The sequence below is a fragment of the Lepisosteus oculatus genome, chromosome 5, assembly GCF_040954835.1.
Source record: "Lepisosteus oculatus isolate fLepOcu1 chromosome 5, fLepOcu1.hap2, whole genome shotgun sequence".
Lineage (NCBI taxonomy): Eukaryota > Metazoa > Chordata > Actinopteri > Semionotiformes > Lepisosteidae > Lepisosteus > Lepisosteus oculatus.
Window position 1 is genome coordinate 20,063,768 of NC_090700.1, and position 24,892 is coordinate 20,088,659.

A 24,892-nucleotide genomic window follows, 5' to 3' on the forward strand; every position below is an offset into this window, starting at 1 on the left:
AATGTAAACAAGTGTTTTCTGTTATTGGAAACAACTCCCATGATCAAACAACAGCTACCCTACAGAATATGCAATGCTGAAATCAGAGCTGGTCCTACAGAAGATATCACAGTAGAAAAGTTTTATTTGAAAACACTTAAACTCAATCAGTGTCAATCAGTTTATCAAATTCCAATACACTTTTCCAGCTTATCTTCAAATGCTCACAGATACTGTACAGTTGTGCGACAAAACACATGCCAGTCCACAATCATGTACTTCTGGCGTTTTTCTGCCTTTTTTGATCAGGCCAAATCTCAGCCAACTACAGTATGATTCTAAAAATGTTACATCCATCTATTTTCTAACCAGTTTCAGGGCATGGGGGGGCCAGAGCCTTAGCAAGAAATTGGTGCAAGAGAGGACACACCCGAGATAGAACACCAGTTCATTGCAGGGTGCACAGACACAGGCACGCACACACTCACACCAGGGCCAGTTTTCCCAGAAACCAGTTATCAAGTATCAAAGTTTGAGTAGAGTGCCCAGAAAAGCAGTATATAAATTTAAGGGATTATTATTATTATAATTATATAGCTTCCTTGTACTTGGATTTTAAATCAGAATGCCATATTCATAAATACAGTTGTTATCAACAATTATTAAAAGGGGTATTCACTTTTCCTTATCTTTGGCCTATAGTACAGGGGATCCTAATTCTGTCTGGCCCACACACCAGCTGTTTCTGTTTAGAAGCATTTCTAGCTTTAATTGAACAACTTGCTTGATTTAAACTGCTCATAAATGGGAATTTTACATAGTTTTTTAAATTCAATTGTTAAAAGACATCCTCCTACACATTTAAGAGTGGAAAACAATAAAATGGTGTCAAATAATCCTATTATTAAGACGGTTAAGGTCTCAGTTGTGTAACTGAGAGCTTGGCTGGTGTGTGTACCTCCACGATAAGGATGGGAACCAACTGACAGTATACCCCTTTTATTACCTTACATCTTATATTGTCACAATGGATAAAAAGCAGGAACAATTTCAAAACTTGTTTTGAAGGCACATTGACGTGGTTCCAAAGTAATTTCCCAGAATGCAGTTGACAGGATTTTGGGTGCCCACACATAAATACAGGTATATAAAGGAATAATCCGTTACAGTGGATGTGGAAGGAAAAGATGAAATGTTTCCATAATGCTCCCATTCAGAGCTAAAAAGGTAACACACTCAGGAAATGAAATCTTTCATGTTTATTTTGAAATTCTTGTAAATAGAATTTAATACAATTGTTTGAATCCCAAATATGCCACCTACTGAAGGCAGGGTTCGTTTTGGTTTAAGAGATACTTTCAGCAATCCGTTTTATGATTAACTTTGTACCCGCTATGCCTCATTATTTTTCATTAGCTTGTGCAATAAGTTTTCGTTGAACACAATGAGTAACGAAACATAAGTTTGTAACCTTGTGCTTCAAAACCACCATCTTATGACTCGTGGTCAGGCATACTAAATTGAACAGGAATAAAAACTTCAGCCAAAGCTTTGGAAGGCTTTTTTCAGCTTAGTAAGGACAAAAGTTGAGACAAAAGTAAAACCAGGCTAAAACACAGAGTCTTTTTTGCTACTATAGAAATATTTAAGTTAAATAGGTAATGAACAAATGTCCTTGCATTCAGAGAAGAGGACATTATTTGTATCTTATTTTGCATACTGTAAATGGGAAATACTTTCATTTCCATATTCCCCTAAAGGCCATATCAATTCAAAGTTTCATTCTTAATACTGAATTGTACCTGATGCAGATATGTCCTACAGTTTCCAAGTTTAGAAACCTCAGAGCCCCGCCAAGCACTTGAAGATTTGAAGAGAACAGACTGGAATCAACTTTCCTGCAGTGATATAATCTGAATTCCTTTAACCATGGACATCCCTTTAACCAAGGAACAGCTTGGCTTCAGAAAAAAAGATGGAAGGATTCGGATGTAAAAGATTTAAAGCCTCTTTGGAAATCAAAGCCTTTAGTTTTGGAAGGCAGATTAACGAGCAGCTGTTAATTACCAGGAAGAGGCAGTGGCACCATTGCAGATGGATTAGCTTTGGCAAAGGAGGGGAAAGTTTCTACTGGCTTTCCAAAAACTTTCCAAGGCCAGATCAAGACCATTCTACTAACTATACACCAATTCTTAGGGAATCTGCACACAGAACAGCCTCACAAAATGAATATTCATAATACTTCCCTGAATACAGTACTAATTATACAGACTACTCAGTTACACAGTAAGACATCACAGGCACACTATAAATACACACAGGACACTAACACATGACAAGTCTCCTTGAGCATTTATTCCAGAACAATTTATTAACCTTTACGTAAATACAGCAAATTCCAAAGTGTAGTAAATACCTCAACTGCTCATGCAGTTTTTACGTTAAAACAAAAGCACATCAACACATTCTAACAAAGCAGTAGCTACTTCGCAATATGCAGTGTTTAAACAAATTTTTACTTAAGCCAAGGTTTATATTTGATAAGCAGTGCACATAGACTATACATTCAATAGGTGTGTCTCTATGGGCTCAATGTCAATCATCCATCCTATACTGGTAGCCTTTATACTTCCGATACACATTTATTTTGGTCTACAGCTATTCTGGCTCTTACAAAAACACTATGTTTTATTAAAATGTTAAAGATTCCAAGATTCCAAACATGGCAATCCCTCTTCAAATCTGTGTAGCTAATGTCAATTGCGGGTGACACTTCACAAAAGCTTCTGTACTGAATGTTTTCACCTACAGGTGACATTCAAATCTATTAACTACACTCCCTTAGAAATAAGAGGAATTTACAGTTGGGAGAGCATGAAATCTAAAACTTATAGGCATTAAATTGGAATCAATGTTTTTAATTCAATTTTAATGTAACTCAAAATTTAAGAAATTGTCTTTGTTTTATTTATACATTTAATTTCAGTCCTGTACAGACAAGTTATTCTGGACATACACATATTAGTCATGTTCACTAAGTGCTTTTTCCTAGGCAAACTGCATGACGAATAATATCAAACACACAGCACTGAGTTACCATATGTAGCTCCATCTTCCTTTTTCCTTTGGTGGAATTGTATTGCACAGTTTCTGCAAAGCCAAAGGACCCCAGGATCTTATCTCTCCTCACTCCCCTGATCTGGTTTGTTATTTGGATTCTGAAAAACATTTTTTTATAAACAGAGAATGGTAAGCTTAATTGAACAGACATATGAACCAGCACTCCAACACCATACAGTAATATGGCCAAAGCCATTTTTCTATGCATCGCCTTGAAGAGAAAAAATAAAGAGATTACAATGGAATTATCTTAATGTAGCCAAGTGTGTATATTTCCCTTTCCTGCAGAAAATATATTGAGATTACTGTAAAACAGCATCTCATCTTGAAACAGTCTTACAATTTATACTGTCCAGCTTGTAATTTCTTGATCACAAAAACATTTAAGAATGTATTTTAAATGGTGCCAAATCACTTTTAACATTTTTGATCGTAAAGAGAAATATCACTGTATAAAAGGCTGGTAAGGATTGAGGGGACAGACAAGCAACCACATTCTCAATAATTCAGCAAGCTCTTGTAACCCAACATTCAGGACTATAGTAAGAAACGAACACTGAATACGTGACAACCTGCTGTTCTGCAACTGAGCTTTAACAAGTCTGCTCCCTGTGATTTTCAGAGGTTTCAGGCTTTTATCGTTATTAATATAAGAGTCATGACATTAGAAAGTCAGGACATTTATAAGATTTTCCAAGATAAACTTAAATCTTTAAATTAATCTTAAATAGGCTGGTTCCAGGCGGCCAGACATTTACAAATCCTGCAAATTGTGCTCCTATCCATGAGCAAGTTAGCCAAGATATCTCATATTGCCTAGATTGCAAATCAAAACTGGCTTTCCTTCCAGACCATTCATCAAATACAAGTGGAGAAGTCCTGGCCTTGAAAATGGCTACATAAAAAGTGGCAGAACAACTTTCAAAATCCTCCACAAGACTTCTAATTTTTTTTCCTGTGGAGCTCCAACCATTGAAAATCACAGTTGAGAAACGCCTCAGTAGCTCATCCGTTTAAAACGTTCATCTTAAAGGTTCTCTGTTCCTTCAAATTGAAGATGTTGGGAAACTACAGCTTCCTGAATTGCCCTCAAAGCCTGAAAATGAAGTACACAATTTAACAACTAAAGAAATTAAATAAGACACTCCCACCACTTAACTACAGTAAAAGATGACAAATGAAATAAGGGATTCCTTGAAAGGAAAAATTAAAGAACATTCTAGTTTCCGATCATGCACTGTATCCCCAGTGAATCACCTACCCGTGGTACTTAGTGGTGCACTTTCCTTTGGCTGTAAACGAGAAAATGTTATTTTTAAACTTGAAGTATGGAGGCTACATCAAAAGCACCCTCCCCCCAAACATTTCCTGAAGGCCACACAAATTAATATCACAAATTCAGTGTAAATATCTCTCAAATGACTAAACCTGTCATGAGTATTTATTCCAAGGCAATGTACAAAATGGAAAATATCTATTAAAATATTATGCATTAGCAGTAATGTTCTAACAGTGTTGAAGGTAGCATAGGGAATTCAATTTTTGCACATCTAAATGATTATTTTTACATTGTATCATCACATCTGATGTCAGTTTCCAGGACATCTAAGGACATTTGTTTTGCTACAAAAGCAAAAGGAATGGTCTTTGTGACCCAAAACAAATGCTCAGCTTTGCTAGTTTGTTATGCTATTTATCTTTATGATAAACCATTCCAGACTCAATAGCCAAGAGACAGTGCAGAGACAGCAGGAGATATTCAGCACAGGGCTGGAATGTAGACCGTAGTGCATTAACAGACTGGTGAAAGAATAAAGATTAGAGGTTTCATGCAATTTCCCAGCTGTACAAGGGGTGGCAGCACCGACTCTACTCTGTATATACAAACTTAAATTCAAAGATGTTTTTTCCCTTTTTTTCCTGATGTGTGCATTTTAACTTACTGTTCTAAACAAATTCTGCAGCTATCATAGTCTTTACTGATATCTAAGACTTAGATCTACATACCTAGAAACCTCATCAAGATCCTTAGCTTTTTTTACAGTTTGAATACGTCTGTTTACCATCTATTTCTATTCAGCATTTAGGTAGAAGCTCACTGAAGGGTAATGCTATGTTATGCTATTTTGTTCTGAACTTTATATGTTCAAATAATAATCAAAAACTGATCACAGCAAAGTGAGATACAGCATAAAAGGGATCCAGAAGGATCCTACTCGTGGGAGTGAAATTATGTTATGTTATATTATATTAGGTTATGATCATGTTATTTGCATGGTCGGAACCTTTGCATATTTTGATGTTTTATTTTAGATAAACTTATTTGTCCCGATTAGCCCACTCTATAGAAAATGATTTGCACGATTTACTTAATGGGAAAATGGGCCAATTTTGCCTAAAAAGATTTAACAGCAAAGGTGAAGTAAAAGTTGCAAGAGAAAAAGCAGCCTTTTTTAGGAGGACTTTATTATCCTACATTTGATCTGGTGACCTTTTTTTCGGGTTCAATAGTTGTCTTCAATCAGTGGTTAAAGACAAAGTTGACCTTCACTACTTAAGTCAGTTCAATGCAGTAATCGAGAACAAATTTCCTACAGCTCTTCAGGAGGAAGACTGGAGATGCTGGCATTACATCGAAGCAGGGACCACATTGTGAAACTGACATCTTTCATGGAGATGTAAAGTGACCACTTGAAATAAACTGTTACATTTAAATGTAAAACCAGTTGTATCTTAAACTTACCCGTGCAGTCTGTTTAAATAAATCCAGTCCTTAAATTCATAATTAATTACAATACTGTTTTTAACAATAATGATAGAATACTGATGAACGCACAGCTGGATACAGAAAGTTTTGAATAGCAAGTTGAAGTACAAAAGCTATAACTGTGATACTGTGATGAATTCTCTACCACACCCTGCTTTCTCATTCTGACACTTTTGGGTCTCAACGTTCTGGGACAACGTCCTTTCTAGACATACACTTAAATCTGGTTCAACCAAGAGCCATAATCTCCCAGGAGTAGCTTTCAATATTGTACTTCATCATGTTTGCTTTTGCAATCATCTTCGGTCCACCTCTACTCCAACTTCCATGGCTAAAGGAGAGAAATGGAGTCTTGATACTTAGATGCCAATACAAAACCAACAGAGATGATGGCAGACGATCTTAGATTCAATGCTCGATACTGATGTTGGAGAGTCTGTCCTTCTGTGTAAACAGTGTTGGAAACACTTCTTCAATCCTCTTTAAATGTCTCTTCTATGTCGTCCACGATTCATCCCTGTACATTAATGAAGGAATGATGACTGCATGGTAGACAACGTGTTTGCTTTCAGTTCTTAAGTCATCCACTTCCTCATACTGATAATAGTAGCGCTGGCAGATTTCAGGCAAAGGTGGATTTTCACATCAACATCAATCATCAGTAAAAGATAACAACTCCCAAGGGAAGTGCTTTACATTCTTGAGACTCTCTTTATGAATTTGACTGAATAGCACCAGGTTGTGTGCACTCAGAACATGCCGTTGGAGGACTGCAGTTTTCTTATTGTTATATTCCTCATTGTTAAAGTCCCATCTTCTCATATACTTTAGAAAATAAGAGAGAGTTGAGAGTTGAGAGTTGTTTGGGTATCCATGTCCTATGTGCTTGTAAGTGCCTGGGAAGCCGTAGAGGTCACTGCATGACAGAGAGTCAAGAGAAGCCTGGCCGACTATTCCTACCCTACTCTCAGCGATGTTCAGCCAATTGAGCATTCGGCTTGAAGAATCCTGATTATAGCTGGCTAGGGACATGATTCTGACTTGATCCCCTGACCATAAAGATTCAGACTTGATTTCACGAACATGCATTCAAGTGGGCATCTTAACTGTTTCAGCCATTCTGAAGGACAGGAATTTTACTCTTGAAATAATTAGCTCAAGTAAGTTCAGAGGAGGAAAGAAAACTAGAGGAATGTAGCTGTGCTAAAGCATTGGGTGACAGAGGACTGGTGAAGACAGTACTAAAAAAGACACCAGAAGAACAAAAGTAGAAAATACCAACAGTAACTTACATTTGATTTTTCCGATTCTGATTTTGTTTGCCCTTCTAAAAGGAAAGGTGAAAAAAGGAAATGAATGAGAATGACCACAGTGATCTGTAAGATGATTAAAGTACAGTTGCAAGAAAATGTTTGTGAACCCCTTGGAATTACCTGGATTTCTGCATTAATTACTCATAAAAATGTGGTCTGATCTTCAACTAGGTCACAATAATAGAAAAACACAATCTGCTAAACTCATAAACACACAAACAACTGTACTTCTTCTTGTCAGTACTGAACACATCATTTAAACACTCACAGTCTAGGTTGGAAAAAGTATGTGAACCTCTAGGCTAATTACTTCTCCAAAAGCTAATTGGAGTCAGGTGTTCCAGTGAGATGAGATTGGGGGTGCTGGATTCTGCTCTTCTCAAGAAAGAGCTGTTCATGTTAACCATGCCCTGATCAAAAGAAATATCAGTAGACCTTATAAGAATTGTAGAGATGCATAAAGCTGGAAAAGGCTACAAAAGCATTTCTAAAGCCCTGGGTGTTCATCAATCCACAGTAAGACAAATTGTCTACAAATGAAGGAAATACAGTACTGTTGCTACTCTCCCTAGGAGTGGTCGTCCTGAAAAGATCACGGGAAGAGCGCAGCGTGCTCTGCTGAAGGAGGTGAAAAAGAACCCTAGGGTAACAGCAAAGAACCTGCGGAAATCTCTTGAACTTGCCAAAGTCTGTTCATGTGTCCACTATAAGAAAAACACTGAACAAGATGTTAATGGAAGGACACCACTGCTCTCCAAAAAACACATTGTTGCACGTCTCAAGTTTTGTAAAAGACCACCTGGATGTTCCACAATGTTCTGTGGACGGATGAGACAAAAGTTAAAGTATCTGGCAGAAACGCACAATGCTATGTTTGGAGGAAAAAAAAGCACTGCACACCAACACCAAATCCTCATCCCAACCATGAAGCATGGTGGAGGGAGCATCATCATTTGGAGCTGCTTTGCTGCCTCAGGGTCTGGACAGCTTACTATCATAGAGGGAACAATGAATTCAAAATTGTTTCAAGAAATTTTACAGGAGAATGTCAGGGTAGCGGTCCGTAACCTGAAACTTACTAGAAGTTGGGTGATGCAACAAGACAATGACCCGAAACACATGAGTAAATCAACAACAGAATGGCTTCGTGTTCTGGAATGGCCCAGTCAAGAGTCCAGACCTCAACCCAATTGAGATGCTGTGGCATAACCTGAAGAGAGCTGTTCATGCAAGGAATCCCAGAAATATCAATGAACTGAAAGGAGGAATAGTCTAAAATTCCTCCTAACCATTGTGCAAGTCTCATCAGCAGCTACAGGAAACATTTGGTGGAGGAAATTGCTGCTAAAAGAGGTTCTACCAGTTACTAAATACAATGGTTTCTCCAGCCTGGATTGTGCATGTTTAAATAATGTGCTCAATATTGACGAGAAGAAGTACAATTGTTTGTGTGTTAGTTTAAGCAGATTGTTCGTCTATTATTGTAACTTAGTTGAAGATCAGACCATATTTTTTTTATGAATAAATAATGCAGAAATCCAGGCAATTCCAAAGGGTTCACAAACTTTTTCTTGCAACTGTAATCCTGATTATTCCTGGTTGGACATCAAAAGTTGAACACACAAGGCAAAAGATCATTCCACCCATTTTCTCATCATTTTAACCAACACATGGGGAGCCAGAGCCTAACCTGGCAAGCAAATGGTGCAAGGCAGGATACTATACTGCTTGGATGAAAGGCCAGTCCATCACAGGGCACACAAGGACACAGACACACCCACTCCCACCAGGGCCAGTTTTCCTAGATGCCAATTAACCTACCAATATGTCTTTGGACTTTGGGAGGAAACTCACCTGGGGAAAGCACCTGGGGAAAACCTATGCAAACACGGGGAGATCATACTGTATAAACTGCAGATACCACCCCAGGTCCGAAACTGAACCCAGCGTTCTAGTGCTGTGAGCCTGTAATGCTAATCACTGTGCCACAATTGTTATTTAGCATTTTATACCAAACAATTTGACCATAAAGTATGTTGTCTTCTTGTATCAAATAGCACTGTTCAATAGTGACCACTCATCTTTATTATGCTGCTTTCTAGACTATGACCAAGGCATTGAGACTTGCGACATAAAACTGGTCAGGTTATGTGACTCCTAGAGGAGTCTAGATGCTATAGTACTAAACAATGCCTCTAAGAACTGTACCCATCCTCCAAACTGGCACAACAAGCTGAAGAATTAATGTGATTCTGTATACACAAGGGAAAATGAGCCCACAGCTATGAGTCAAGTTGAAGATTAAGTTATAGTACCGTGGTCACGATAAGAATGGAATAAGAGACAATTGTGAACAGTAAATTAAAATAAAAAGATTTCTCCTTATTGTTCTCCTTAACTGTACAGAAAATCCTTGGTGGGCCTATGTACAAAGTGATCTCTTTCGCTCAATAATTGAGTATGCTTTGTAAACCATAGATTAGGAAATTGTGAGGAGAATCCTGGCCATTCAGAGCTACAAAAACAGCTGTGTGAGATTCTTAGCTCAGATAATGTCTCATGCAGGTTAACTACTCCAAGTAAAATATTTCCAAAAATGATTATGAGGTTAGCTAAATTAGTTTACACCTTAGCATTCCACCTTGCTACAAAAGCACAGCTGAACGAACATAACTCTGACCAGCTTAAGGATTTCTTCCAAAAAAATGTCTATGGAAAAACAAACAAAAAAAGGTTTACTTACTGAAGCAGTACCAAAAAATGAATTCCACAATTTCAGCTATTGCAAAGATGACCACACCGCTAAGGGCGATGTTAGCGCTAATTTCAAGAAGACCACAATCTAGGAAACAAAACAAGCATACAGGCAGAAAATATTTAATCTGGAGCATACTGTAAATCCATGTAACTTTCCTTTAAGGCTAGTGGAGTACCTTCAATGTACGATAATGATAACACATGAAGCCATCCATAATGTAGCTAAGCTAAAATTAATTTAAATCTGCTCATGCCCACAAAATGTACATTTGCTCATAAAACTTTAATTTCACAGACTTGCAATGCAATACAACAGTCTCACATTGTTGGAAGGCATTTTAATAAATAAATGGATAAAAAGTAAAATGTTTCTTCCTCTAGCTTTACACAGATGTTCAAGATTCTTTTCAAGCCAATTTCCATTTTAATAGAAAAGTGCTGTATTTATTGAAATCTAGGATGCAGTTTTTAGACTGTACTGTATTTCCTTGATTCCCTAATCAAAAATTGGTTTTACATCGAACAAAGTTGTTCACCACCGTAGACCCATGCTACAAGAATGCAGGCTATAACACACACAGTGGTGGCTGCCATTCCCCATTTAGAATTCATTGCCTAGATCTATAATTGAACAAGGTTTTTTATTACCAGATGTGAAGCTCCGGAATTACATTTTTGTTTCGTGAAACCATGTAGATGAGCGATGCAATGTGTATAAAAATCTCTTCTGAAACATCATCTAATTTTTTACTGATAAAAAAGTGACAGTGGCACACTCCCTCAAAAAATGCTGCAACGCTCTTGATGAACCAGAGCATGACTATCAAATGTTGATTTAATAATGGCACCTTTACAACTTACTTTACACATATTGCATTGGAGGTGTAAAACAAGGGAAAAAAGGGAAATAGTTGAAAGAACTGCTATACAAATGTAAACAATCTCTTATCCTTGGCTCATACAGCTTTTATTTTCTTTGCAACACTAATAACTGTTCCCTCAAAATTAGGTAAATTCAAGGTACCATTCATATGCGAAGGAACACAAATATTTAAAAGTTAAAAAGAATCTAGGAATTTATACAACATTCACAACAGGGTTGGTTTTGGGGGAAAACCAAAAGTCTGGGATTGAAGGAAGATAATATTTATTAGAAGAAAAACCGAACAAATGAAATCCACCTTTGATAAGGTTCATTCAAATTGAAGGAAACATTGTATTGGGTGTTTAATGCCAGTCTGTAATAGAGCAGGAGTGACATTACATTACCTGGTGCAGTTGCAGATAAGACGTTGGAGACCCAAATACCGAAACCAACAAGAGAGATGACAAAACCAACAACCTTCATCGGGATAGTAGAATACAAAGGGAGATAATACTTTGCTTTGTTGCTGGCAGCTATTCCTGCAAATGAGAGGTTTATTACAACATTTCAGGAAAAACTGAAAAACTAAAAAGGTTATGATGACATATTTTCAGTTTGGTCCACTTTGCTTCTTTTACCTGGTTTTAAAAAACAACCTTTAAAAGATAACCAAAAAAATCAAAATAATTTAAAAAAATAATTTTTAAATGTGATAAACAAGATGTAATAATGTGTGACAGGGTGACAGAGAGAGAATATTCAAATAAAAGGCCTCTATCAAATATATCCCTGTCTGCTGACGTTTATAGTTTATTCTGCTCTAGGAGGAAACTATACTGTATTTTTAGGCAGGCAAAGGGGAAGATGAGTAGATCACTTCCTGTGTGATAAGGCTCAGCTGTTAGTGATATGCTTGTTTTTCTTTAAGACACCGAGTGACTTATTTGCTGTATAAGACAAACTAGAGAAAGGAGGGGCACAGAGAGGGAAGAATTTCTTTAGAAAAACTGTGGTACACAGGCTTATCCAGCCAACCTATATACCCAGCAACACTTTCTTTAGTTGATTCAAGCCAAGCACCTTCAACACTCAAACTCTTTTGTTCAAGCTCTCTTCATTGATTTTAGCTCTCCTTTTAACACCATGCAAATTCATATTCTTTTACAACATTTTTTTTACTTGAATGTGAATGGGAATGTTATACAGTGGATCAAAAATGTCTTTATAGACAGACCTCTGACCTCACAGTCCCCACCAACAGTGTATTCTCAGACAAACTGGTTTTAAATACAGGTGCTCCCTCGGGTTGTGTATTGACAACCTCTTCTGTTCTCAATATATACTAATGAGTTGCAGATTCAGAGTAGCACAGCCAGTCTAATTAAATATGCAGATGACATGGTTCTTGTTGGACTCCTGTTTAAAGGACCAAACTCTTGGTGAGCAAACTCACTTTGAAAGTATCCTTGAAAATTGGTGCCAATCCAGCACATTGAAAATAAATAAGACCAAGACTAAACAGCTTCTTTGCAATGCTAAAACCGATGGAAGGCAATCTTTGCAGACATTAGTACTTAATGGTCAGTTTGTAGAGGTTATGGGGACTTGGGCAGTTTTAAATATTTGAGAACACATGTTGACCAGAGGCTGAGTTACACCCAGAATATAGACAACATTTATAAGAAAGCAAATCAGAGGCTGTTTTTATCTCAAAGACATGACAGTTTGGTATGGAAACCTGGGGTTGAAAAGCAAAACCAGACTGTCCAGGATTTTGAAAATCACAGGAAAAATAATTGGGAAACAGCAGCCCCAGCTCAGCGATTTATATCATAATACAGTTCTCAGAATGGCAAAGAACATCATAGGTGTTCATCCACTCCATTCTCAATTCATCATACTCCCATCAGGAAGATGGTATAGACTACCAAATTCAAATACAAACAAAGAAGTCCTTTGTTACCTCTGCTCAGTGAAAGTATGCAAACGTAGTCCCCCCACTACCTATTTATTGATCCATTTATTTATGCATCACATACTGTTGTTCTGGTTTCATTTACTTCATGTGTTTTTTATGTTTTCCTTGTGTGTTTTATAATTTTAACAGGAGAAGCCACAGACAAATTTCCACAGTAGTAGACACTAAAGTGTCTATCTATTAGATAGCCTGAGAGTACAGTATTTAACTGTAGAGGTCTGCAAAGGTGTTGACAGGTTTTCTTTGTGATGAGGCCTGGTGATAGTCTGAAACTAGGCACATGCTAGAACAGGTAACGGGTTTATTCCATGCTGAGAAGAAAAGAAAGGAGACACAACCTTTCAGTCGTGGAGCTTTCTTCAGCTGAAACGTTGCGTTTCCCTTTTCTTTTCAGTCTGGAATAAACCCGTTACCTGTTCCTTTACAGCCTACACATACTGATGCAGCTACCTACTGTACTCGAACTACATGCAAGGAGAGCATATAGAAGAACATGGAGATGAAACCATTTCTGATGGTAGTTATTGATAATATTGCATTTACATTTGGAATATTATCTGATTGATTATCTTTAGACTTAAAATGTTATGTCTACCTGGAATAGCCAGTTGTGTGTTTTATTAAGTCTTGATTCACAGGTAAGGATCCTCTTGACCTGCCAAACTTCAACCACTTGCGTTTTAACATGTGAAAGTCAGTTTAAGCCCCTGGTGTCCCTCACAGACAGCACCTCCTGCCTGAAAATGTCTGGCTAACCGCAGAGGGCACAGTGTCGCTGTGAGAGCCAAGGCCGACTAATCCCACTCTACCCTCAAGAGTTCCGTCAGCTGTGTCCCACTGCTGCTCGGGGAATCCCAGTCACAGCTGGCTAGTGACATGACCAAGGCTCGAACCCACAATACGAGTTTAATGGGTAACCCTCTCCCCCAGTTGAGCCATTCAAGAGACCTGTGATTTCACTTCCTATTTAAATAGTGTGATTAAGTAAGGCCAGAAGAGAATGAATAAACTCCTTTATCGGCTGAGCCAACTGGGTTTCAGGAGCCTATACAGTACTTACCTTTGAACCAGTAAAATGCTTGACTGATCAACACAACCACCATGGAAAACACTGTGATGACAAATCCAATGTTGCTGTTTCCTGTCACTCCGTCACTGACCCCTATGAAGCAAAAAAAAAAATCCAGTTACTTCTGTTACAAAAGCAGCTTTCAGTATATTCTAGCAGTCACTGAGGGGAGGCCGTGCGGTACCTTTAAAAACAGCTACATGTTAAGCCACACTTTTGTTAAACACAACTGTATCTGTATATCCTTCAAACCAACACCACTTCAGTGTTAATTCAAGCTACCCATTAAACAAGACCAATAGTAATTATACAATTGCCACTGTAGTCTTTTCCCCTATTTTCCAATAGTTTACACTATTTTAATACATAGCTAATTTCATTATAGTGTATTCTAAATTTTATTATACCACTGTGTAGCTTTTGCATTCAAAAGAACTATCTTGTTATAGTTTTGTAATTGTGAGTTTTGTTTGCTTTTGTATTAAAAATCTTGATGCTACAATTTACAGTCATGGTAAATAAACTTATTTTTTCTATCTAAAGTTGTCAAGAAGAACAATATCTTCACACTGGGTCAATAAATCTACATATTTTATTCAGACAGATGCTTATGTTTTTCTCATACTGATTACAGGTAAGTGAAAAAATGCCTTACTTTTTCATGGCTGACAGTGTTGTTTATTCCTACCAAAACTATGCACCAACAAATACCACCAACACTATATCTGACTTCAATGACACAGCTCTGTGCACAGAAGAAGATTGACTGCTTTGCGCAATATGTATTAAAATAGGCCTGTGAATAATCCTTTGAATTGTTTCGTTCTTTCTGCTTTTAACAAGTTTAACAGAAGTCTAAAGATCAGGCTCGGAGGCCAAAACGTTTTTCCCCCTTTTAATATTAGCTTTATGTATTGTGTAATTTTTGAATTAAGTGCTTTAGTGTGCTAAAAATATGATGAAAAAATAGACGCTATGCGCGTTAGTCTTTAAAAAATGAAATAGGTTTGGTAGGCAAGGGGCAGAAAACTAGAAACCACATTCTACTACATGTAAAGATTGCAGCAAGGCTATTTTAAATCTTATGATTTAAACTTAAGAAAATTCTTAGCCAAAAGATGAAAAAACAGGAATTCCCTACTCAACAGTAAAAGGTAATGGAGAAGAGAGTTTGAGGGGCTTTTGGTCAGGTGGGTTGTTGGGGTTTTCCTGAACTTGGAGGTGTCCGTGGAAAGGAAACCACTCCCATGTTGAACTGCATTATATGCTTTGGGGCAGCAATGATCCCTGGATCACAAGTCTGCTGTTCAGAATCCCTGCAGTTGAGTTAGCTTTCAGGTCGCCTCCAGGGAGTGCCTGGGAACACTCCTGGTGATCAGCCGCATGGGAAAAAGAAGCCCTGGCTTCAATGGTGCACTGGGAGTTTCTCCAAGAGAGGAAACATGGTTATCAATGATCCCAGAGCGGGTATCTTGGACTGATGGTTGAAGGTTCAGGTTATTGGTTAATGGTGACAGGTTGAAGCTTATGGGTTATGGTTTAGTTTGAGGGCTCGGGTTTGTGATTATGACTAAGAACCCAACTTCCCTTCAAACCCTGTGAAACCTGCAGTGTCTTCAAAGGCTGGGAGTTCGGTTCTAGAGTTGGTGAGGTTCTGGGGTTGGTTTAGTAAATTTTGGGTTATTCTCCCAGAGCGGCGAAGTACCAGGACCTACAAGACAATTCTAGTCGCAGGCCAGCTACACAGACACTAATCAAGTTTATGTAGCTGGGAAACTGCAAGTCGAGTGCTGTGAGTGGCTAGGAAAGCTTGCCATGGATCCCACTCCAGTGACGAGCAGGGACTCTGCTACAGGGAGAAGCCTAGTGGAATGTATTAAAGAAAAATGAAAATGTGGGGAAGAAGGGAAACTTGAATGACACTAAAACCAGCTTAACGTATTATATATATATCTTGCAGCACGGAGATTAATTGAAATACAAATCCCAGGAGTTTATAAATATCAAGAAGCAAATGGCTATTCTTGACATAGCTGAACAACTGACTTAGTAAACTGATCAAAACTCTGGACTGTCTGTTCATTCAGAAGGGTTTAGTCTTTGGTACAGTATGGACAAAGATCACCAAAACATTGTTCAAAATCTTAGGCTCTTGTGACATAATCTTCAAAAACATTCTACCCCTTGCCTTGTCCTGCAATGGCTGCCCCATATAACTCCCCTTGCTCATAGCACAGGGGTTTCCAATGCTGGACCTTGAGGGCTAATACTGTATGTCTACAGGGTTGGTAGGTCTCTTCAAATCAGGAGAACCTGAAGAGCTGGGAGATACCATTAAAATACTGTAAACCAATGATCTGATTCAAGTCATTACAAATCTATAGATACATCAGCCCTCTGGGACTAGGATGGTGGATCACTGAAACTGTCTTGTTATCCCCTTTGTCACAGAAGACAGCAATTCTATTCCTTGCAACAATGTCCATCTTACCTTTTTTTCAACTTACCTTTGGAAAATAATGAAAGTCCCACTATAATAAGGACAATGGAGAAGACCCCCAGACAGTATGCTTTAGCTTTCTGATCATAACCACCTTGAAAAAGAGTTATAAAACATTATGTACAATACACAAATGAATGACAAAACATTCCTTAAAGAAACAAAAAGACACCGAGCACTTTTCATTTTGCAGGAGTGCTTGCTCAAGGATACAATAATGTGAAAGATCATTATTAATTTAATAGTAAATTATTTTACCACAAAATACAGATTGCCATTTTGGTAAAGCAATCTAAGTGAAATCACTTGCTCAAAGCTAGAAAAGTACAACAGTAGTGCCCAATCGGGAATTTGAACATACAAGCTTCCAAATACATTTCATACAAAAAACGCTGCAGCTAGAATCTTGAAAACCAAGAAACTAGGACATATCCTATATTGGTATTCCTGCCATTCTTGCATTGGTTGCTTAATTCAGGATTAAGAAGTCCAGCTTCAGACAAAAAGTAAATCGTTTATATATGAGGGTATAAAAGAAAAATCGTGATTGCATAACCACTCAGAGCTTTTGCTCTGGCAAACCTAAATCAGCTATGCAAAGGAACAAGTAAAGGTTTATTCCATACTGAACATTTCAGCTGTAGAACCTTCTTCAGGGGTATCTCTTTTCATTTCAGCATAGAATAAACCTTTACTTGTTCCTTTGCAGCCTAGAGATGCTGACACTGCCACTTCTGTGAAATAAATCAGTTACACGATTAGCTGAGTCTCCTCTGTGTGCAGTAATAGTGGTTCTCATGATTTCAGAATAAATATAGCTGTAAATCCCATCAGCAAGGTAGTGAATTTTAAGCACAGCTTCACCTATGGAGCAAAATGTTTTTAAAACAACTTGGGTAAAGTTGTATAAGGGCAAGAAGGATATAAGAGCCTTTGAAGTGCTTTTTCAGTCATTCAAATGTAGAAGACACCCAGACTCTGTCTAAATGGTAGCTAGCAGTTATATCACTCTGCAACTCACAACTGGCAGCCCACTGAAGCTAAGCTGGATACCTGGATTGGAGACCTTCTGGGAAATCTAAGGACATTATACTGCAAAAAGATGAGATGAGATGTAAAACTTGTCCTTCAGATGAGATGTAAAACTTAGGTCCTGAATATCTCTGGTCGTTAAAAATCCCAGGGTGTTTTTTGAAAAGAGTAGGGGTGTTACCCAGGTGTTGTTACCCAGGGGTATTTCCCACTGGCTTTTACCAATCATGGACTCCTAATAATCCCCATCTATGAATTGGCTTCATTACTCTGCTCTCCTCCCAACTGATAGCTGATGTGTGGTGAGTGTACTGGTGCACTATGGCTGCTGTCACACCATCCAGATGGATGCTGCACATTAGTGGTGGTGGACGGGAGTCCCCATTACCTGTAAAGCGCTTTGAGTGGAGTGTCCAGAATAGCGCTACATAAGTGTAAGGAATTATTATTATTTGTCCATTTAAATTGAGCAGCCAAGGCAAGAAAGAAAACGGTTAGTGATGCAATTGTAAGGCCAACAGTGACTTTGGAAGAGCAACAGATTTCAATGGCTAAGATAGGAGTTAATGTACCCAAACAACCTAATAAAGATTCCAGTTGCTCCACAAAGCTGGTCTGCACAGCAGTGTGGAAAATCCATTTCTCATTCCACATGGAGATTGCAACAAAGCACCTAAGTGGTACAGGTAAGATGTGTCAAAAGGTTTTGTATACAGGTAAGATAAAAAGGTAACTTTCTCCTTAATGCAAAGGGTTACATTTGATGCAAACCAAACATGGTGCATGTTGATGGCAGCATGTTGTCACGGCTGATGGGAGAATACATGGAACAAAGTTCTAAGAAAATGAAGAGGAAAACCTGCTCTGGGTCTAAAACTGAGGACACAAATTAATCTTTCACTAGGACATGCTATTTGGTGTGGCTCAGGAAAAAGAAAGTGCATCAGTCAAAATCGTAGCTTGAATCTTACTGAGAACTTGTGGAAAGACTTGATACTAGAGACAGCTTTAGCAAATCTGCCAAACAGAACAGGCAGAAATTGCACCAAGGCTGGTGTGTAGATGATAAGAGACTTGTTGGCAGAGATTTCCCCCAAAGGCCTTGCAACTATAATTACTGCTACAAAGATGTCTTGCTGTGTTTGAGTCTGCTCCATTCAGTGGAGCATCTGTGCTACTGTGTTAAGCATATAACTGAATTTTAGTTTGGATGGTTTAGTACAGGGGTTCCCAAATAGGGGTTCTGCAGGGGGTTTGTGAGATTGTGAAGGGAACGTCAATGTCAAATTCAATAGTCTTATTAATAACAATGTAATAATAAGGATAAGAAAAACAAAAGTAGTAATATTAATATTTTACAAAAGGAAAAGAAGCATGTTTAGAGGGTTAGTATAGCATTTATCTACAGTTGTTGAAAGGTTTAATTTAGTTCTCTCAAGGGGGTACTGAGGCAAATAATTTAGGTTGAAGGGGTTCAGCTGAGAAAAAAGGTTGGGAACCCCTGGTTTTGTAGAATATGTAATATGGTTTATTATGTAAACCTGGGCCTTATTTGTACAACTAGTTTTGCATGAACAATTTCTCAACATTTTCATCAAAAATTTGATGTAGTAAATAGTTTAGTATTTGTGAGATATGAAAATTAGGTCTTCTATTCTTATTTCAATGTCTTTCAGCAAATCTTGTACATAGGGATGATGAAAAACACAAATACATACTTACCCAAATGGTAAAAAAGGATTTGGAGGACGAGTACAACAGTCACAGCAGCAAACACCACATAAAGGACTACTGCTTGTGGTCTTGGGAATGTATAATTATCCCACACTTCTAACAAATACAAAACAATAAGAAAGTAAGTTTTAAAACGATATGATGATCAACCGAAACGCATTCAAATTCAAAAGATTTTCATATCTAAAATTTCCATTGTCATATTACTAAGAAATACAGTATAATTTACCAATTATACTACCTGGCAAGGAAAACAGAAAATTCAAACTTGCTGAACATGATATGTTACAATGTTGGGAACATGAGCAGAAAACAGGAAAGATTTTTGTTTCTCAAATTGTGTTCCCACTCACTCCGGATAAAGCTATTTTAATGTGGGGTCTTGAAATTTGAATTTAAGTCGTGCAATCCCTTGACTTTCAGTGCCATTATACTTTCTGTAGTTCAAGAGCCACAATCTGCTGATTATCACACTTAAATGAAACTCTACCTGTAAATTTGAAGACGCCGCTTCCCTCTGAGCTCCCTTCCAACACGTAGCAAGTGTAATTTCCAGGTTTGGGGGATTTCAACCAAATGGAAGCGTTTCCATGTGCCAAGGCTTTTAAATCTACCTGTGGACCGACAGAATCCAACTTCCGTTCTTTTCCATCTTCACCATTAAAACCGTAGATTTCTTCATTATTTAATTTCCAGATTAAAACCATATTTTGGATTTTATTCTGTCTCAGGTTGGTCACAATACATTTCAATAATGCAGCAGAACAGTAGGTACCATTCTGCGCCTCTTTGGTTATAATCAGCTGAGCCTGCCCTATAGAGAAACAGAAAGACAAAGATCATTGTGGAAAATATCAACCATTACAAATGACAGAGTCTGAGCATTGTGCCACCTGTATGTCACTGGTACTTTATTAACAGAACTGTAAGGAGTAGATTACCACAGCAGCAAAGGCTTTGTTTACTCCAAATTAGGGCTGGGCGATATGGCCAAAAACATTATCACGAAAACAATTTTCATATCTGTCGATATCGATTATTATCACGATAAATGTCAAATCATTATTTCTTTCAAGTTTAAAGGCAGATCTATTCTCCTGAGTAAAGGCTGAAGAAACCAGACAGTTAACTGGTAAATTAAACAACTTTTTATTTTAAGAACACAACAAACACTTGCCAAACAGCAGAAACATTGAACAAATCTGTTAGCTGCCCGGTCTGCAACATGCACGCGCACAAGCGCAGTATTTTGTGCGCATGCGCAAAGCATAAACGTATACAGTATATCGAACATTTATCGAACTTTTGTTAAAATTATATTGAGGAAATTATATCGCGATAATTATCATTATCGAATTATCGCCCAGCTCTACTCCAAATAAGGCTAATAATGTTTCTACAAGACCAGTCTTAGTGCTGGAATTAATTCTGCTGTAAAATGTACAAAAAACAGCACTGTAAAGAGCCACAGTTATAAAATCAAATCTTCATAAGAATTCAGTAAAGTAATTGAATTAACAATGGCCGGGATATACAGTATACATTGGCAAGCTACACTTTGAAAGATGCACATCCGTTTTGTAGATAATCCCAAATATTCTTCAGCCACTTTACTCCATCATTGTTATGTTAATAATAGCAATTAATTTATTTTGCTCATTACTTAATGTAAACAGAAACACCCAGATAAATATACAGAGCTACAGGAATTTTCATTATTCAAATGAACAATTATATTTTCAGTTTAAAGTACAAATGAATGCAAAAGTTCCTGAAAAGGCTTTTTTAACACTTCAGAGAAAACGATTTGCCCCTGAATGTATTCAATACCAGCTAAGCAATTTAGCAGCAGCTGACTTTGATGCAACTGTTGTCACAGCAACGAAAAACACTGGCTGATTGTTGATCCAGGTGAATCAGTGCTTCACGGCAACTAATAATATTTCAGGATTTTTTAAAATATGAACACACTACTAATCCTCTTTACTGCTTCTATTGTTTCGGCATTAATGTTTCTAGTGCTTCCAACAGCACTTTTTTTTTTTTAATTGTTCATGTGTATCCTCTCCACAGACAGCAAAATAACTTATTTAACACATTTAAATCTGCTTCTTTATCTGATGACAACCATGGTTTAATTAACAATTGATAATGGTTTAAGTGCTACAGCAGCAAGCTGAGAGAATTGAACTTCTAAGTTCTGTTCTGATTCTTTTTACACATCAATAAAAATGAATCTATGTAAAGTTAAATAAGATTCCACACTGTAGAACAGCTGCATGAGCCCAATATGCTTAGCTGTTTGTATAACTGTGACTTCCGGGACCGACTGGACATTTGTGTGACTGTAGTGACGTCAGGGACAGACAAACGTCTGTTCTCCTAAAAAGGACAGTAGATCTGAGAGAGCAGCAACAGTGCACAGGTTGTTTTTTCCTGGTGTGACACAGTGACAATCCAAAACAAAACACAGTTAAGAAATTCTGAATGTGCAATGCATAGAACAGAAAATATTTGGGAAACACAAGTGTGTAAAAAATGAAGAATGAAATATTAATTTAAAAAAAACAATATTTTGATTTCATTAAGTTAATTAATTTAATTTACTTTCTTTAGCTAATCTCAGTTGGAAAGCAAACTAGGACTATGCTCAATAGGCCACTAAGTCAAAAAGAGCTCAGCTGGAACTCCAGTCGAGGGGGAAAACCCCAGGACCATTGTCGGAAATCCCATAACTTGACGATGCCCTTTCTCCAGTGAGTCAAGCAAAAAGCAAAACTCATAGACCTGTTCATAAAACACAAAACAGGAAGGTTGCTCCCAGGTTCACAGTGAGGCTGCATTTCTTTCTGCAAACATTCCCAGACCTGCCCACACAAGTAGACACAGGACAGCCACCCTGAGCGAAAAGTTATTTTGAGTTCATTTGTACTATACATTAGTAGAAAATCGGTAAAACCTGTTTATGGAAACTAAGAATTAAGGTAAATCTTCAAGTGATGTAAAATAAAAAATAAAAATAAAAAGTGTTAACGGCCAACTAAACACTCAAAAGTACTCGTAAAAACATTAAGATTAAAAAACAACTTGAACACAGTGGTACTTCGATTTCATCTGTGGTTGAGTAGGAAGTGGAATATCACCGCTGCGGACGGTGTAACGGAAATAGAAAAACTATAACGAGTTACAGTATGTATCTGGTCAGGTAGAGCGACTCTTCAATCTTCAAATATGCGGTAATGTTCTACACGAAATGAAGATTAAAGCACGAATTAATCGTGAGGTCAAACCCTAACATCGCCTCTTTCGCAAAAAGGCCCGCATTGCATAACACGCCTCCAACAACAGTCCCACTCTGGTACAGGGTTTCCGCAGCCAGGTCAATTAATCCAAAAAACTAGATCGCTAATCCGAACCGAACCGTTTTCCCGCCTGATTTAGGGTTTGATTTAACTACTAAAATAAGGAATTTAAAAAGAGTACGTTTGCGATGCACAGGAGGGTGGCACCACTATCGTACTGAACTTCCACTTCAGGTTTTATTATTATTAAACGACACAAAAGACTCCCTATCCCCAAACCCTGATCATAAAGCCGCCCAGGCAGTATGCAGATAGAAAGGTGTAAAGTATCTAGTGGCCAGGGGGTTTGGGCTGTGGAAAACCTCTGGCCTGGGATTGACACTCGTGGTGCCATACAGCAAAGTAGAACAGATGGCTGCTGACCACGTAAACTTGCAGGTGTAACAAAAAGCGTCATATTTCGACGGGACAGATATATGCTAGCATGCATCAAGGTATGAAAATATTCGTTTTGATGCTGTACTGGTAGAACAGGTCAGTGTAAATGAGTGAATGCCTTAATAATAAACTCGTTTTCGCCCCTCTCAGCACATTACAGTACAACCCAGACGAATTCCTCTTCCTTACCGGAGTGCAGCAACATCAAGGACAGAAGTGAAACAAAGATTGCAAGCGACATCATCTTCTGCACTTGCACGCCTTTGGTTTTATCTATTCCAAACCGCAAAAAAATCTAAATTTTTAGAAGGAGTGATCTGTCCTGGTCTTGGATCTTTGCGTAAAGCCGAAATTATTCACAACGAGATCACTGATTGGGAGTGAAACCGAAACAAAACACCGCTCCGGAAGAAGACAAAATAAGATGAAAAATAATTTTAAGGGACTGGAATAAAGATGGCGTTTCAGCTAACTCGCTCTTCCCAGAACAGAATCAATTATCGGAAAGACGACGCGTCAGAGCCGAATGGGGAAGTTACCGGAAATGTTTCTGAATGAATCGGGACAAGAAATCAATAAAGAAAAATACATTTTAATATAATCGTTATTTCCTTGTGTCCTATTAATTTAAAATACACAGAGATCTCTGACGAATCCTACAATAACTGATTATTGAATAACAAAACACACAAGCCTTCAACTGATAAATATTGTAAGGAATACACCCCATGCGCATAACAGTGATCTTGGCAGTACGGGCTGAGGAAGGGTTTTTCTTAGCTCAGCCGGCAAGACCCCTGTTGAGCGACGCCGGAGAGCCGGGTTCGCACCCATGCGGTGGAGGGGTGAACTGGCGTGGGTGCGGCGAGGGCACAAGCCCTAGAACCCGAATCCGTTACAATATTTACATTCAAGTACTGGATACAGTAGTTCATATATTTGTCTGAAATACATTGATATTAAAAACACAAGACATTACCATTACCACGAGCAAAAACATACATGTAATAAACAGTAATAGTGCCTAATAGAAAATATCATAGAAAAGCTGGACAGAAAACTATAGTTTAGCATTCCACACAACGGAATGTAAAATACGTCTACAAACAAAAGTAAAATAAAATTCTTAAATTCTAATAAACGTCTTATCAAAACTGAATAAATGATCTTATTCTTAGTTTTGGCTAATGCCTGTCTCAAAGATTTGGACTTGGAATTTAAAAAAGTTAAATTCTGAGCAGTGAAAGCTGAGTTGAAGATGATGTCATTGGAGACAGCACTAGTGCTTGTTATGGAAAGTTCAGGAAAAGGGGATTTAAGCCATATCAACTGCACTAATAAGGTGATCGTAGATAAAAAAAAATGTTGAAAACTGGAGGATGAAAGAGCTCTGTAGGGCAAGTAACAAAAGAGAGAACATAAGCTTTTTAAGGCTGAAGCTGAAAGTCAGTGAAAAATATAAAGTTAGTAAGTGAAAGTGTTAGGAATGTAAATAAATTGTTTAGACATAAAGATACAAAAAATGCAGACAAGCAAACAAGTTTGAGAAAGGGAGTATTTGAAATGTAAGACAAAGTCAAGGCACACTTGCAGAAGAGGAATGGAGGATGCATTAGGTAGGTGCAGGGACACTTGCAAAAACAAAAACCCACAGAAAGTTGTGTATTACAAAAGAATATGTGAACCTGAAGCAGATATAGCAGAGGAGCTTGAATGAGTAAGTGCATTTCTAACAGGGAGAGTATGAAGGTTTGAAAGCAGAGTATAGATGGGATGGCAAGTCAGAAAATTAGCACACATGAAATAGAAAAACAGAGCAATTCTGACAGAGAATCTTATATGAACGTAATGACAAACATGGCGCATGGAAGGCTTCTCAAATAGTTGGGTATTCAGGTAGACTGCCAAGGGGAAAGTTTTTACATTTTGTTAAAGAAAGTCACATTTTTTTGTTTGCAACACCTTAAAGAAACTTTCCAAGAAAATAATTTAACCTTGGCCACTAATGAAACCATTAAATAAAGATAACTATGGAAAT

At 37.7% G+C, this 24,892-nt stretch overlaps 1 protein-coding gene across 3 annotated transcripts; it reads right to left on the reverse strand.

The window, feature by feature from the left end:
• Positions 1 to 3,009: 3,009 nt before the first annotated feature.
• On the reverse strand, positions 3,010 to 23,599 carry LOC107076762 (leukocyte surface antigen CD47). 3 transcript variants are annotated; one of them, XM_015341994.2, is made up of 10 exons: positions 23,044 to 23,597; positions 19,605 to 19,928; positions 19,103 to 19,210; positions 16,356 to 16,442; positions 13,840 to 13,941; positions 11,206 to 11,340; positions 9,923 to 10,021; positions 7,159 to 7,193; positions 4,361 to 4,391; positions 3,010 to 3,197 (listed from the first exon to the last, which is right to left on the reverse strand). In XM_015341994.2, the coding sequence occupies exons 1-10, from the start codon at positions 23,096 to 23,098 to the stop codon at positions 3,187 to 3,189; spliced, it is 987 nt and encodes a 328-aa protein (XP_015197480.2). In that variant the 5' UTR covers positions 23,099 to 23,597; the 3' UTR covers positions 3,010 to 3,186. The 3 variants fall into 3 exon arrangements, with proteins under 3 accessions (XP_015197480.2, XP_015197481.2, XP_015197482.2); XM_015341995.2 differs by lacking the exon at positions 4,361 to 4,391 and having other exon boundaries at positions 23,044 to 23,599; XM_015341996.2 differs by lacking the exons at positions 4,361 to 4,391; positions 7,159 to 7,193 and having other exon boundaries at positions 23,044 to 23,596.
• Positions 23,600 to 24,892: the final 1,293 nt, after the last annotated feature.

Bases quoted from the DNA above. Each gene is read 5' to 3' on its own strand.
- LOC107076762 (XM_015341995.2), bottom strand. From the start codon at position 23,098: ATGATGTCGCTTGCAATCTTTGTTTCACTTCTGTCCTTGATGTTGCTG. The intron at 13,942-16,355 runs GTAAGTTGAAAA...TTTGCTTCATAG, and splicing joins ACTTTCATTATTTTCCAAAG to GGGTCAGTGACGGAGTGACA. The intron at 10,022-11,205 runs GTAATGTAATGT...TTTGTTTCCTAG, and splicing joins CTTATCTGCAACTGCACCAG to ATTGTGGTCTTCTTGAAATT.